Genomic DNA, 12,883 nt, shown 5'->3' with positions numbered 1-12,883 from the left:
CTGTCTCGCTCTCTCTCTCTCTATATTATGCCTCTCTCTATATATATCTCTGTCTCTCTCATCCTCTCTTTCTCTTTGTCTCTTCTCTCTCTCTCTCTCTCTCATCCTCTCTTTCTCTTTCTCTCTCTCTCTCTCTCTCTCTCATCCTCTCTTTCTCTCTCTCTCTCTCCCTCTCTCTGTTTCTTCTGTAAAAGCTGTAGTAATGCTCTTTGTAAACTATTGCATATTACATGGTGTCGTCTGGTATTGTATTTATTGAATCATGCATCGCGGTTACATATATTGAATTGCACGTGGATATACATTGCATTTAAAAAACAACTGTGCCATTTAAAACAGTATCATTTACATAAGTGCACGTATATATCACACGTTTATCCTTAATATTGTACCAAATGCAAAATAAAAACAAAAATACGAGCAAGAAGAAAATGAGGAATATGTACTGAAATAAAATATGAAAGTGAGGAAGAGATAAGGGAGTGATGTATAGAGAAAAGAGGTTAAAAGAGAAAGAGAGAGAGAGTGAGAAAGATATATATATATATAGTGAAGAAAGAGAAAGAGCAGAAAAGATAGACAGATGGGTGAATGTTCATTCCTAGTGCCTGCCGCAAAGGTTTGGAATGACCTTCCATTTTGTGTCCGAGCAGCTTTTACCATGGAAAGACACATCTCTTCAACTTGAAAAGAACTAGCCATTCTGATGTGCTTGTCAAATAAATATGTATTTAATGGTATTTTAATTTAATTGTATAACATTAATCTGTCTCACAGTCTAGGCTGAATTATACAAATAAAAAATAAATAACAAAAATGCATTTGCCAATACATAACAATACTAAACCATTATAAGGAAATAAAAATTGATATGTTATTTAAGACGGTAAATGTGATCCATAATTAACATGGTTAATGTATTGACTGAACACTGCAAACTACTTCTTGCACTATTCGATATTGTTTTAATTGTATCACAAGCAGTAAACCTACAGGCCCGAATTCACAAAGGAGGTTTGTCGACAAACCTTGGTTTTCGTACGTCATATGACGCGTTTTACGCGTTTTTTACAAACCTGGTTTGTAAAGAACAAAAGGAGGTTTGGCGAAACAAAAGGAGGTTTGAGCTCAAACCTTGGTCTGAGCTCAAACCTTGCTTTGTGAATTCGGGCCATGAGTTTACCAGATTACATGTATCATACAAGAATCTTGGAGCAAGCCAAATGAGTGCCTAGAAGGCTGATACTTTCGCTATGGAAGACATTGTTATTATATTAATACTATTTTGAAAGCTACACACAGGTCGTCTGATGGTGTGGCCTTTATTTTTCTTCCAAATCCTCCTCCTTGAGCTGGTTTTTCTCTTCCTTCTTCACTTTCAGCGATGACATTTCCTAACAGAAATCAAAGAATATAGGTTTTAAATTCGATGATGTCATTCATTGAAGGTAGCTTAGCCACGTGTAGTGGCACAGAAACATGCATCCAGAACGCAAATTGCAGGATTGTTGAAAATCAGAATTTTATCACTTAGAGGTAGAGGCACATCCTTAGGATATGGAGCTCACTGTCGCTCATAAAGTTGGAATATTTTAGTTTTACCCCAATTTATGGAATTATTTTAAAAACAATTCAAAAATAATAGATCTAGATAATAGTATACATTCTCAGATTTTATTGAATAATAATTTGCCAATGTGTGTTTTGCGGGACTGCTAAAGCATGTGTATGCTACCATGCTTATCAACTAGGGGACTTACGCCCTCAAGTTATAAATGACAGTAATGAGGATTAATGCCCCACAAAAGGGCACTATAGCACATCGACACGGTTTTAATCCTGGGGCCTCACAGTTACGAGGCAATTGCTTTGTCACTGAACCATGACTGTACGCAGCGGGGGCTAGGGTAGGGGGCAGTTTCCATAAATAAAATAAAAAACAGAAAATGCAATAAATTTTCAATAATTTATTGCTTTTACCCCGGTTCCCAACATAAAACAAATCTTCTGTGTGATTAGGGGGAGCGTGCAGGTCTAAGCATCTTCGTTTTTCATCCTTTTCTGCTTTTCCCTTGCCCCTTTTTTCTTTTCTCGCGCTATCTTTTTTCGTTAACGACTCGATTGGGAGGGATGTGCCCCCCTTCCCCCTTCCCCCTTGCTCCCCCTTGAGGCTTTATTGCATGCAGCTGACATTGAGCTATTAGAATGAGGGAATGTGATCTTACCCCAGGCACGTCTCTGCTTTTTCTCACAAGGACAAACGAACGACGACGACGCCTTGTGACAAGCTTTTCCCCTTCTAGAAAGTGAAGTACCAAACAAGTAAAGAGATGATGAAAATCATGAATAATTAAGAACAACTGGGCTTATTTACCAACATTAGCCTCATTGTTAATACTGTTCTTCCTTCCCATCATTGACATGTACCCATTTGTATGTGGGCAAAACATCTTGTCCTGAGATGTTAGCACCGACTGAGCAAGAATTGAACCCAGTGTCCTCTCGTATGAGAGTCCAGAGAGCTTAAATACCTTGGTATACTCCTGTTTTGAGATTTATATACCTCACTTAAGAAATCCAGCCATCTGATTGGTAGAAATTGCAGTCGTGATTTTAGCCATTCCCGTAAAGAAACGAAAAATGCCAAAACCATTTAATAGTCCAGAGCAAGAGTAAAATCCCGGCAAAATTCCAGTTACCGTGTTAAAATGTTCTTTGAGCGAGCGCGGCGGACATCATACAGTGTTTTTTGTCTGCGATTCCCAACTGAGGCATTGAGGGTTTGGGCCCTAATGAAAACACTGGTTGAAACCTTTTGTCTTTCTTTTTGTTTATTTTAGGATACTTCTAATTAAAGCATATTAGAAAAAGAAGGCAAAGAAACTCCTGTGAAAGGATGATCTTTAAAGACTTGTATGTAAATTGAAGATTATATTATAAGTCCACGATTTTGGTAATTCTCAGTGGATTTGATGACTGAACTAAATAACAATAATGAGAAATGTTTTGAACGATTAAAATCTTACCTGCTCCTTCCACAACACCAGCCACAAGAATCATAGAAATGATCAATATTACAAGAACACGCTGCATCTTCCCTGATGAATGATGACAGAAGTTTCACAGCAAATTCTTTGAGTAAGAACTGAACCTGATACCGCCAAGTTTGAGAGACTGAGGTAGTTGTGCGCAGTGTGCAAAGGGTGTCACAGATAATATATAGATTCAAATTCTTTTCATTTCAGATTTATAAAAAGCCCTAATCTGCCCATTGTATTGCTAAAGGTCGCACTATAACAAGCATTACAATGTAAATGACGTCAATGCTATTCATCTCTTCTCCTTGAATGTATGAAAAAAAAACTGCATAGGAGAAAAATCATAAGAAAAAGAGTTAGGTCAAGTTTTAAGGCTTGTTCATCCTTCAGACATTTGAGTTATCAATTGTATTTATCACTACGTGCATAGTTGAAAGCCCTTGACTTTTCATTTGTTCGCTCTGATGAGCCCCCAAGGCAAGGATATCTCTATTTGTATACTAGCCAGTTTGTGTGATTCTGTGAAAAACCAAATAAAAAACTGTTGGTAAAGTAATGTTTCGTAAAAAGTAGTACATCTCACTTCTCCTGCAAACACACAAATATTTGTTCAGATATGACGCGGCAAAACTGCAGAGATTTTTTGTTTGTTTAAATGATGACATAAAGTGTATTACGCATTACACTTCCATATCACATCATACAAGATTCAAATGAATCGGCACAAGTCGGAATTCCTTTGTTGCGCACAAATTACTGTTGGCCATTCATTTACACCAAGTAAAAACAACTGCTACAGTTTACCACTTCTTATCGACCGGAAGAGGCCTCTGGTTGCTTACTAACAAGCATTTATGCTTTCTTAGCAGCCAGGTAAAAAAAAAAAAGATAACCACTACCACAACGTAAAAATTACATTTGTTATGCGTAGATACTCTTTTCGCACCCCTCACTTTACATTAATGTATCCATGAAATAGTTTTAAGTGAATCACGAGAAGAAAACAAATTTATGTATACATATCTAGATTATATATTCAACCTCGAAAAAACATTACCTGGCATTTTATAGGTGTACTGTAAAGGAATATGAAGAAAATGGAGAGTTACATAACTCCATCTCACCTGTCTATTGTAGCCACCGATGTTGCTTCTCCTTTAATGGGGGAGAATGTGTGTTGTATGACCTGTATAGAAAGGTCACCTGTCTACAGGGACCAGCTTTCTTGTTTCGATTAATCGGGTGGCCTTTGAATACAGTTTTGAATGTATCTCTTTCCTAACATTGTTTTTGCAGATCATTTAAGTAACTTTCTCCCATGATCTTTTTTTTTTGTAAATTAGATTTTAACTTTTTCTTTTTCGATATGCGAGATATATGTAACACCTAGCCTTCATTTCGAGGTACCGTATTGTTAAAACAAAATAAATGGGCCTCGGTGACTACAATATAGCACTATTGGAGTCACCTCTGCATAGTTTTAACGAGAACAACTTCCCCCAACAGGGGTGAATTTCGGGGGTGGGGGTGGATGTCCTGGGGGTAATTTTCCTTGGGGCGGGTAGCTTTCTGGGGTTAAGTTTTTCGGGGGTGATCATTGTCCTGATGCGCTTCAAACATTATGACATAATAGGCCCACATATTTGGGCAAACAATCGAAATAATTATTTTTTACATTCTTTCAAATTTTGAACAAAAAGTGACATTTTTATTATTTAAAAAAAAAGGCGCCTGGCATCCACCCAGTCCTAATAGATTTTTTCCGTTCCTGTGAATATTTTTCAATAGAGACGTTATTTGTTGACTGAACAATTTAAAGAAAAATGAGATGATTAATAATTATTGTTTAGAAAATGGTGAACGTGGGTTTGGTAGCACTGGGAATTAGTGCTTTAGCGCCATCTCGTGACTGGTGCCCTATAGAATAATGAGATTGAAGGTTTATGATCACAATCATGGCTTTAGGCTAGAGTTAACCATGTATTAGGTTCATGAGTTAACCCATGATTACAACGTGACATTTTGTAAGTGTAGAATAGTGAAAGGGGAACAATTGTCATGTGTTATGCAGCAGGTCGTATAGCATACAAAGCTGCGGCAAGCAGTATTTCGACCAAGCGGGGGGAGGGTGTGGGAGTGGGGTGAGTCCCCCTCCCACGGTAGGGAACTTTTTCATTTTTCGACTTGAAAATGTGCATTCTGGTGCATACCTAAAGAAGGAAATTTGACTTGACGACGTGTACCAAATGGGTAAGCGTGTCACTATTCGACCGACCGCGATTTTTTTTTTGTAGGACATACCAGCTTGGTTCAGCCAGGCAAGTATGTAGCCTGTTCTTCTGCACCTTTTCTACAAACTGTTTTTTTTAATATAGTTTTAGGATAGACATATCCTTATCATCTTCATAGAGGGAGTGGTTTAGCATTGACATACCTGCACCTTTTGTTATCATTTTTGATTTAACCACAGGTGGCAAGTAAGGTATACTGGGATTCTCTTTTGGAAATCCATATATTGCCCATGCCCTATAGAGGGTTGGGGCGTTTGGTCATATTAAACAAAATTATTTTTTTGTAATTGAAGGGGGTGAGAATGTACTATACAGCTCATCCTAGTTGAGGCAAACAAAAGGAATTAGAGGACAGTGGTAGGGAATACCCCAAGCCTGAGGCAATGGATGATTTTTTTTTTAAAGGCAAAATGAGGAGCTTCAATCAATTATTGCTCCTCTCATTATCTGTTGTAAGCTAGCTAGAAGGGGAGGGAAAATGCAGAACATCATCTTCAAATGGGTCCATTCCCTGCATGTGTTTGAGTGTTACTCCTCATTCCCAGTCTCGGGAAGATAACTCAAGCCTACTAATATCCTACTTTTATTTTTTTCAAAAGGACAAATCTTGTAACTATTATTTTCTGTTATAGCGCCATCCTAACATCGCTGCTTGAATGAACTGCGAGATCCTAGCTTTACCTCCAAACAATGAAAGAAAAAAAATACGCATCACCAATAGTGTGCGAAAGGGACGCAACGCAATGCAATGCAAATGCGAGGTCACAGTACACAACGTCAACGCGTGTATACGATACGCATACGGAGTCGAGTCTAGTATATAGTGAACGCATATTGTACATTCATTGCGAGAATAGCCTATCCGTGAGTGATATAAGAAAACCTGGATCATTTGAAGACGTTTTCCTCTAATGAATTTGTTGTGTGGAATCCTAGAAGCTTTATCGGTAGGTTGAAAACGCCATAATAAATTTATGATAAGATTTAGACCTAGATCTACTGTTGATTGTTTGATGATTTGTTCGCAGCTTACGAGTTACGGCGTTGGCATCACCGGGCGGTAGGCCGGATCACATCACCCTAGCAGCGTTGATAGCGGTAGCGCTGCCGCTGGAGCTGGCCAGGCCAGGGCCAGGATAGTGCTACAGTACATGTACATGCATTAGGGATACTATGAATGATGATGCCTTGATGCATTTCTACTAAACATGCTAAATAATGGCTGATGCTTATGCATGTCATGTATGGTTGTTTAGTGGGTCTTGGATATTAATCTATGATTATATTTTTTGTTATTAATGCAGCATTGAATTTGTGCAGATAGTCATGATTGTGTTGACTGTGTCTGTGAGTGTGAATGTTGTTGATATTGATAGGCCTAGACTAGACTAGACCTATATTTATTTTGTGAATTGTGAGCTCAATCAACAGTAAGGGCGCTGGTCCGAGGATAAGGATCGTCTTCATAAACGAAGATCGGCTTTGTAAACGCGGACCAATGTGTCCTCAAAAACAAGGATCGTCCTCAAAAACAAGGATCGTCTGCAAAAAAGCAGATGTTCCATATTTTTGATCGGCACATTGGCAATGCAAAAAATGGATTCCGGGATGATTTTCTTGATGCATTTTACATTGACTTTGTACAGAGACGTAAAGGCCGCAGTATTTTTGGAAGAGAAAATATCAAAAAGACGGGGTGCGGCCTTTGCGGCGAAAGAGTAAAAAAAAAAATCACAAGTCAAAAACATGAATTTGTACATATGGGACAACAATGAAAGGTGATGGACATTTCTAGAATAACTGTCTAGAATAACACACGTCTTACCGACAATTATGTGTTATATTTTTTAAATGAAGGGCAAAGTAATGTCAATCTCGTAAATAAAATTCATAACTTACCGACCAAACTCTAATGGTAGATCTAGATTTAAGTTTTTGCCATAGCTAAAGCAACCTCAATCCTCAGATCGCACGATCAAAGCTATGGTGCAATGCAATACACAAGAAAAAGCTGCATGGGAAAGCATTAGAGTAGGGAAAGCTGAGCGGTGTAAGGCGCTGGTTTTCAGGTCCCAATCTACATGTGTCCACAAGAGATCGAATCCCGCCTTCGACAAAAAAGGTTTTTTTTTTTTAATATCAAAATCGGGGGTGCGGCCTATGCGGCGCTGCGGCCTTATCGCCGGCAAATACGGTATAACGTGAAAGTCTTTGTACAAAGTCAATGTGAAAATCATCGCGGAATCTGTTTTTTGCATTGCCAATGCTGGCGCGTCTGTCCGCGTTTACAAAGATGATCCTTGTTTATGCAGACGATCATTATTCTTGGACCAGCGCCCCTACTGGTTTATAAAAAAGCCTGAATGTCGTCTAAAGAAACATCATATACTATGTAAAGAAAAATTGTTTAGTTTGCGCATCGTTTTTTAACACAAAGTCAGTAAACAATCTGGGTCTCACTCTAGACTGAATGTTGTATCGTTTCCTACGCTGGACTTACTTGTATGAGCCTGTACTGATGATTGGCCAGCTGTCATAATAATTAATAACTGATCTCTTCAAAGTTCAAAGCTAGTTTGTCTCTTTTTATGCAATTTTTCTTAAAGATACAATTTTGTTGTCTAGTCAGTACATGTACTGTACACTACATCCCTTTCGCTATATGACGAATCTTTATTTTTTTTAAAATTTATTTTGTTCAAATTTCCTATAATGCTGTATAGTCTGAACAGGCTTTTAGGCGATTTAAAAAAAAACGATCAATAGCGTCCCCGTCTGCTTTTTTTTCTGATTTTTTAACAAATTTTCTTCTCCATTTTTGCCATTTTTGTATTGCTGTATGGAAAATCTTGAAAAACAAACTGAAAAATAGCTCGACTGGCTGGACGCCATGGAAAATGTACCGAGCGGCCATTTTGAAAGAAAAAAAAGGCCTTTCCCTTCCTTTCTATTTTTCGATAAGGCTGGACGCTAAACATGTTTTATTTGATAATGGCCTCAGTACTTAACGTTTGTGTTGTTACAGGAATACAGGTACATCCCTTAATCCCTTAATCCCTTAATCCCTTGGTTACAGAATTATCATACTTTACTAGAGGATCCACCTGGTTAAACTAAAAGCCCTTCTGAAGTGTTGGGAGCCCCAAATTCACCAAAAAATTGAGAGCAAACTTTCACTTAAATTATATCATAATGTGAGAGAAGATGTCATTTAATACACACTTTTTCAAAGAATTCCCCCCCCCCCCCCCCCCCCGAAAAAAAAGAAAAGAAAAATGTGTTTGAAGACAAATATTTAAGAAAGAATTAAGCTTTAATACATACCGGTAATTTGGGTTTTCTGTTGTACGAAGAAAACCTAAATTTTGTATTATTTCATCAATGTTCGATTTCAAACACATTTGAAAAAACCTTGCAAAAATGTGTCTTACATGCATCCTCTATTACATTTAATATGATACAATATTTCAGAGAAATTCTGCCATCAAATTTTTAGGGCTTCCAACACTTTAGAGGGGCTTTAAAATTTAGACTTTAATGAAAGTCTGCACAACATGATATTATGGCTGTGATATGATAAACTGAAATCAATTACTTTTAAAGGTACTATGTCCCTTTTGCAGCCAACCTCAAATTCTGTAGAACTTTGCAGGAATTATGAATATGTCATACTTATGTCCTATCTGTGAAATTTAAACGTTAGCAGTGTCCTCATATTCAAATTATGCAAGGAAGCCCCTAGACTTCACTGTCAGACACTATTGAGTGACTGACTGGCTTTTTTTCTTCTTTGGTAATAACATACATGAAAAGAGTTGTAAAGGGTACATGAGCATTTGTCTACATCAATAACCCACTTCTTGTGATGGCCAAGATTTAACTGATTGAATCTTTGCGCAGCATAAAATGTATGACCATTCGGTACAATTGCCTGAAAATCAAGACTATTACTTTTGGGCTCTATAGCCCTAAAGTCGATTTGACAACTAATAGTCATTATTTTCCAACTTGAAGACATTTTCAAGCCCCACCTTTTTTAGGGAAGTTCTACATAAGTATTAACTTTCAAATGCAGTTTGAATTTAACTTTTTCATTTTTTTGGCCTGCAAATGGGACATAGTACCTTTAAGATGCTATTCTAAGTTTTTTCTAACCTCTTGTCAAAAAGAATACAAACAACTTAGTTCAAGTTTAGCTTTGCTATTCTTACTAAGCTTGCTGTTGTAACTAAGCTGCTTTGACCGACTTCACCACGCCTGCATCCAGGTTGGATATGAAACAGAAGGGCGCCAAAAATCAATTGGTAGACCGGTTCGGCTGAAAGAACCTGCTGGTTCTAGGCCCTGGGTTTTAGCCTTCGGAAACCCTGCTGATACCCCTCGCTGCCTGGCAATGCATCGCAAATTACTTGATTGAATGCTGCTGACCCAGCCGTCCTAGAACGTCATCCCAGCTTTTCATTTTTTGCATATTATTTAGCCACTTCTGTCATTTGGACGTTCAAATTTCAAGGCCCTGTTTTATGTGGTTGTATAGGAAATTGGACCTGCTGTGATGATTTTGGCCTGGTTGATTTCCTTGTTATTACTTTAGATGCAATGTTTCATATCTACAATATTGCTGTAAACAGTGATGTCAGAGTTGTGTTTACAACTTAACAGCAAAAATTTTGTTCATGGTTTACAAGATTTCTGTATTTATTGTTAAATTATTTTTTAAATTTGAACTCAAAAATTTCTGCTAACAAATTTAAAAGTTTGCCTGTTGGTTAACATTATTCCTGTATTGAAGATACAATGTATATTAGCAAGATGGAGAAAACTGTTATCCTAAACTTCAACTGGAACCTGTAAAGATGTATGCAGACCTGTACATATAAAGTAATGATACTCGAGTCACTCAATATTTATGCGACACATCGCTTATGTTATGTTCGATGTTAAAAATGTTTTTTGTTTCTTCTATACATCAATAATTTCCAAGGATTATGGTAATGCAGAACATTCCGCATGCAGCCTGATCTACATGTACATCTATGAAGCAGTCCATTATTTTTCCTTCCCTGCACATCTGCTGTTCTTAATACGCTTGAAATTGATATTCCTAGCTAAGAAATTATCCTCTTTTGACAGCTCATTAATTTTCCAATCCTGTATCTTGTACTCATCCCTCACAGGCTTTACAGGCATTATTCTGATCTTCGCAAAGCTCATCAAGAAACTCCTGGGAATTAGCACAGAAGATCATCCATCCACTTTGCATCTCAGCGCTCTCTTTTTCATCTAAGTGGTCGTAAAGCAGAGCTATTACATAATCAAGAATATTCTACATCGGATGAATTTACCACTTATTTTATAAATGGGAGATACCAAATATTATAGCATTAACTGCTCACTTTAAATACAGATCTGTTAAATAATTTTTGATTTATTGTCCAAATAGTGGTGTAGCCCTGTTGAATTCATCATTTAAGTCAACATTTTCATTGGACTTTTTGCAATGACGTCTGAGAAAAACAATACTAGGAGCTCTACTTTAAGTTCTTTTTGATGCAATTCGTATAATTAGATCATTTACAAATAAAGTGGGAAGCAAGTGTGCAAAGATATGAATTCTCTGGTTGTTGCCAAGCAATTAAGTTCATGAGAAGAGCCTTCCCATACCGTAATCCTATTCATGTACCTGCTCGGGTTAGAAGTTTAGATATTTTAGCATCTTGGACAGATCCAATGTGTCATATTGCCTCGTGACCTTTGACCCGAAGAAGCTGACTAAAATGGAGTGCACATTGGAAATTTTGAGCTTCTTCTTCTGCTGCTTGTCGTACAGCCAAGGTGAGTTTCTGTCTATCTATGTTTGTTTGTTTATTTATTTCTAAAAGTCTTATACATGTACTGTATGCATTCAATATACATTATATATGTACACTGTATACTGTATTCTACATTGTGCTCACACCAGTCAATGTTTATTATGCAGAGTGAAAGACTGAATTCTTGTTTGAAACTGTACAGTTTAAAAATAATTAAATCCCTTTATGTGTTGGTATGTACAGGTACTGTATGTACTGAATAGTTCATGTAGTGTTGATAACAAAACACTCTTTAAGCCTATAACCGGTACTACAAAATTAATTATACACTTATATTTTGGTTGGTAAAATGTTTTATTTCAAAGGAAGTATTACACCAGTACAGACATGCATTGACTGTTCTGCATCATCGCCACCATACCATCTCACTAGTCCCTTGTAATTAGTGTAGTATGAGCATGCATGTGAATACATGTGCACAGTAGCTGGTGTACAGGCAGGACACCACAATGTGCTTGTATGGATGGGTGTAGTATAGTGTACATGAGTGTGAGCGTTCATTGACTGCATGCTCCCAGCTCCCAGACATCCAGTACATACATACAGAAATGAGACGGGGAGTGTGCCTAGACACTCGTCATGTTCATCCTAGCATTGAACATACACGATAGACAGAAGAAAACAATGACAATATTAAACCAACATGCTGTTCTTAACCGTTGCTTATCCGTGCTTTTTCCATGGCCGCGACGCGCGGAGGTGTCGTACCAATTGGATTGTTCGCGGACGAAGAACAGGTGTAGAGAAAGCGTGAATCGGCAATCAATAATGATCACCGCATAGCTATGAAAATATTGTCATTTCTTTTGTACTCCCCATTCAATTAAAGACCTACTGTACAACTGTACAGTTTGTGATGCTTTATAAAATGACTATTTTCTAATTTGTAGAACATTTGGTTTTGATTAGCCTGCGTGTACATATACATGTACATGTACTGTACTTGTTCAAAGCTTCAATTTGAAGAGGTATCTTAGATTTACGAAGCCCAAGCCAGGGGCTGACAATATTAAATTTACAAAATGGAAATATATTACAAATCAAGATGGAAATAAAAATAATAATATCGTACATCAATCATACGCACTGTATAAATCCTAGAATATTACATGTATATTTAAAGATAAAGTTGAGTTCTGGTCATGTGATTGCATTGTGAAAGAAACGGTGTGGAATTTATCAGGAATGGTTGATCATCTACATGTACATGTAGTATATAAGTATTTGTGTGTATTGCAAGGTTCTGGAATCATCAAAATGATAAGAAATTTGGCCAAATCTTGGCAAAGTCACAAGCACTGCACACAGAATGATGTATATGGGACTACACAATCACATGGTGAATAAAACCTACACCCCGATTTTTACGATGTTTCATGTCATGAAGGCATTTGAAGAGCCATGCTTTTCAGGGAACATGTTTAATCTGATGTTCTTCCACCCTCGCATAATAATAATGATAACGCTCACAAATTATTTTTTACCTCTTCCCAGAACTCAACCTTCTCTTTAACAGTCAAAGGACAAAAATGGGGGAGGTGGGAGGAAAATAAAAATGTACTAACTGTTAACAGCTACATCTGTACTTGTGATCATCATCATCGTTGATCTAAACTAACCCTGGTATTTACCCCCATGTTTTTGGTGAAGCTTTATAGTTATACCCCCTTCCCTTAATTCA

The 12,883-nt window shown here is 37.3% G+C and overlaps 1 protein-coding gene and 1 long non-coding RNA gene across 2 annotated transcripts in view; one reads left to right on the top strand and one right to left on the bottom strand.

The window, feature by feature from the left end:
* Positions 1 to 226: 226 nt before the first annotated feature.
* LOC762492 lies at positions 227 to 3,350 on the bottom strand. Its single transcript, XR_143668.3, has 3 exons — positions 3,027 to 3,350; positions 2,226 to 2,299; positions 227 to 1,394 (listed from the first exon to the last, which is right to left on the bottom strand). It is a non-coding gene; the product is annotated as an uncharacterized LOC762492 (long non-coding RNA).
* Positions 3,351 to 6,096: 2,746 nt separating this feature from the next.
* The window catches only part of LOC100890029 (transforming growth factor beta receptor type 3), a 48,970-nt gene continuing 42,183 nt past the window's right edge, over positions 6,097 to 12,883 (top strand). Inside the window, exons 1-2 of the mRNA XM_030998250.1 lie at positions 6,097 to 6,276; positions 10,507 to 11,164. Coding sequence (XP_030854110.1) covers positions 11,107 to 11,164 — 58 coding nt within the window. The 5' untranslated portion in view covers positions 6,097 to 6,276; positions 10,507 to 11,106. The remainder of the gene's footprint in view (positions 6,277 to 10,506; positions 11,165 to 12,883) is intronic.

Source organism: Strongylocentrotus purpuratus, unplaced genomic scaffold (assembly GCF_000002235.5).
Source record: "Strongylocentrotus purpuratus isolate Spur 01 unplaced genomic scaffold, Spur_5.0 spur5_scaffold_4, whole genome shotgun sequence".
NCBI lineage: Eukaryota > Metazoa > Echinodermata > Echinoidea > Camarodonta > Strongylocentrotidae > Strongylocentrotus > Strongylocentrotus purpuratus.
Note: the sequence above shows the minus strand (reverse complement) of the source record. Positions and strands in the feature narration are given on the sequence as shown.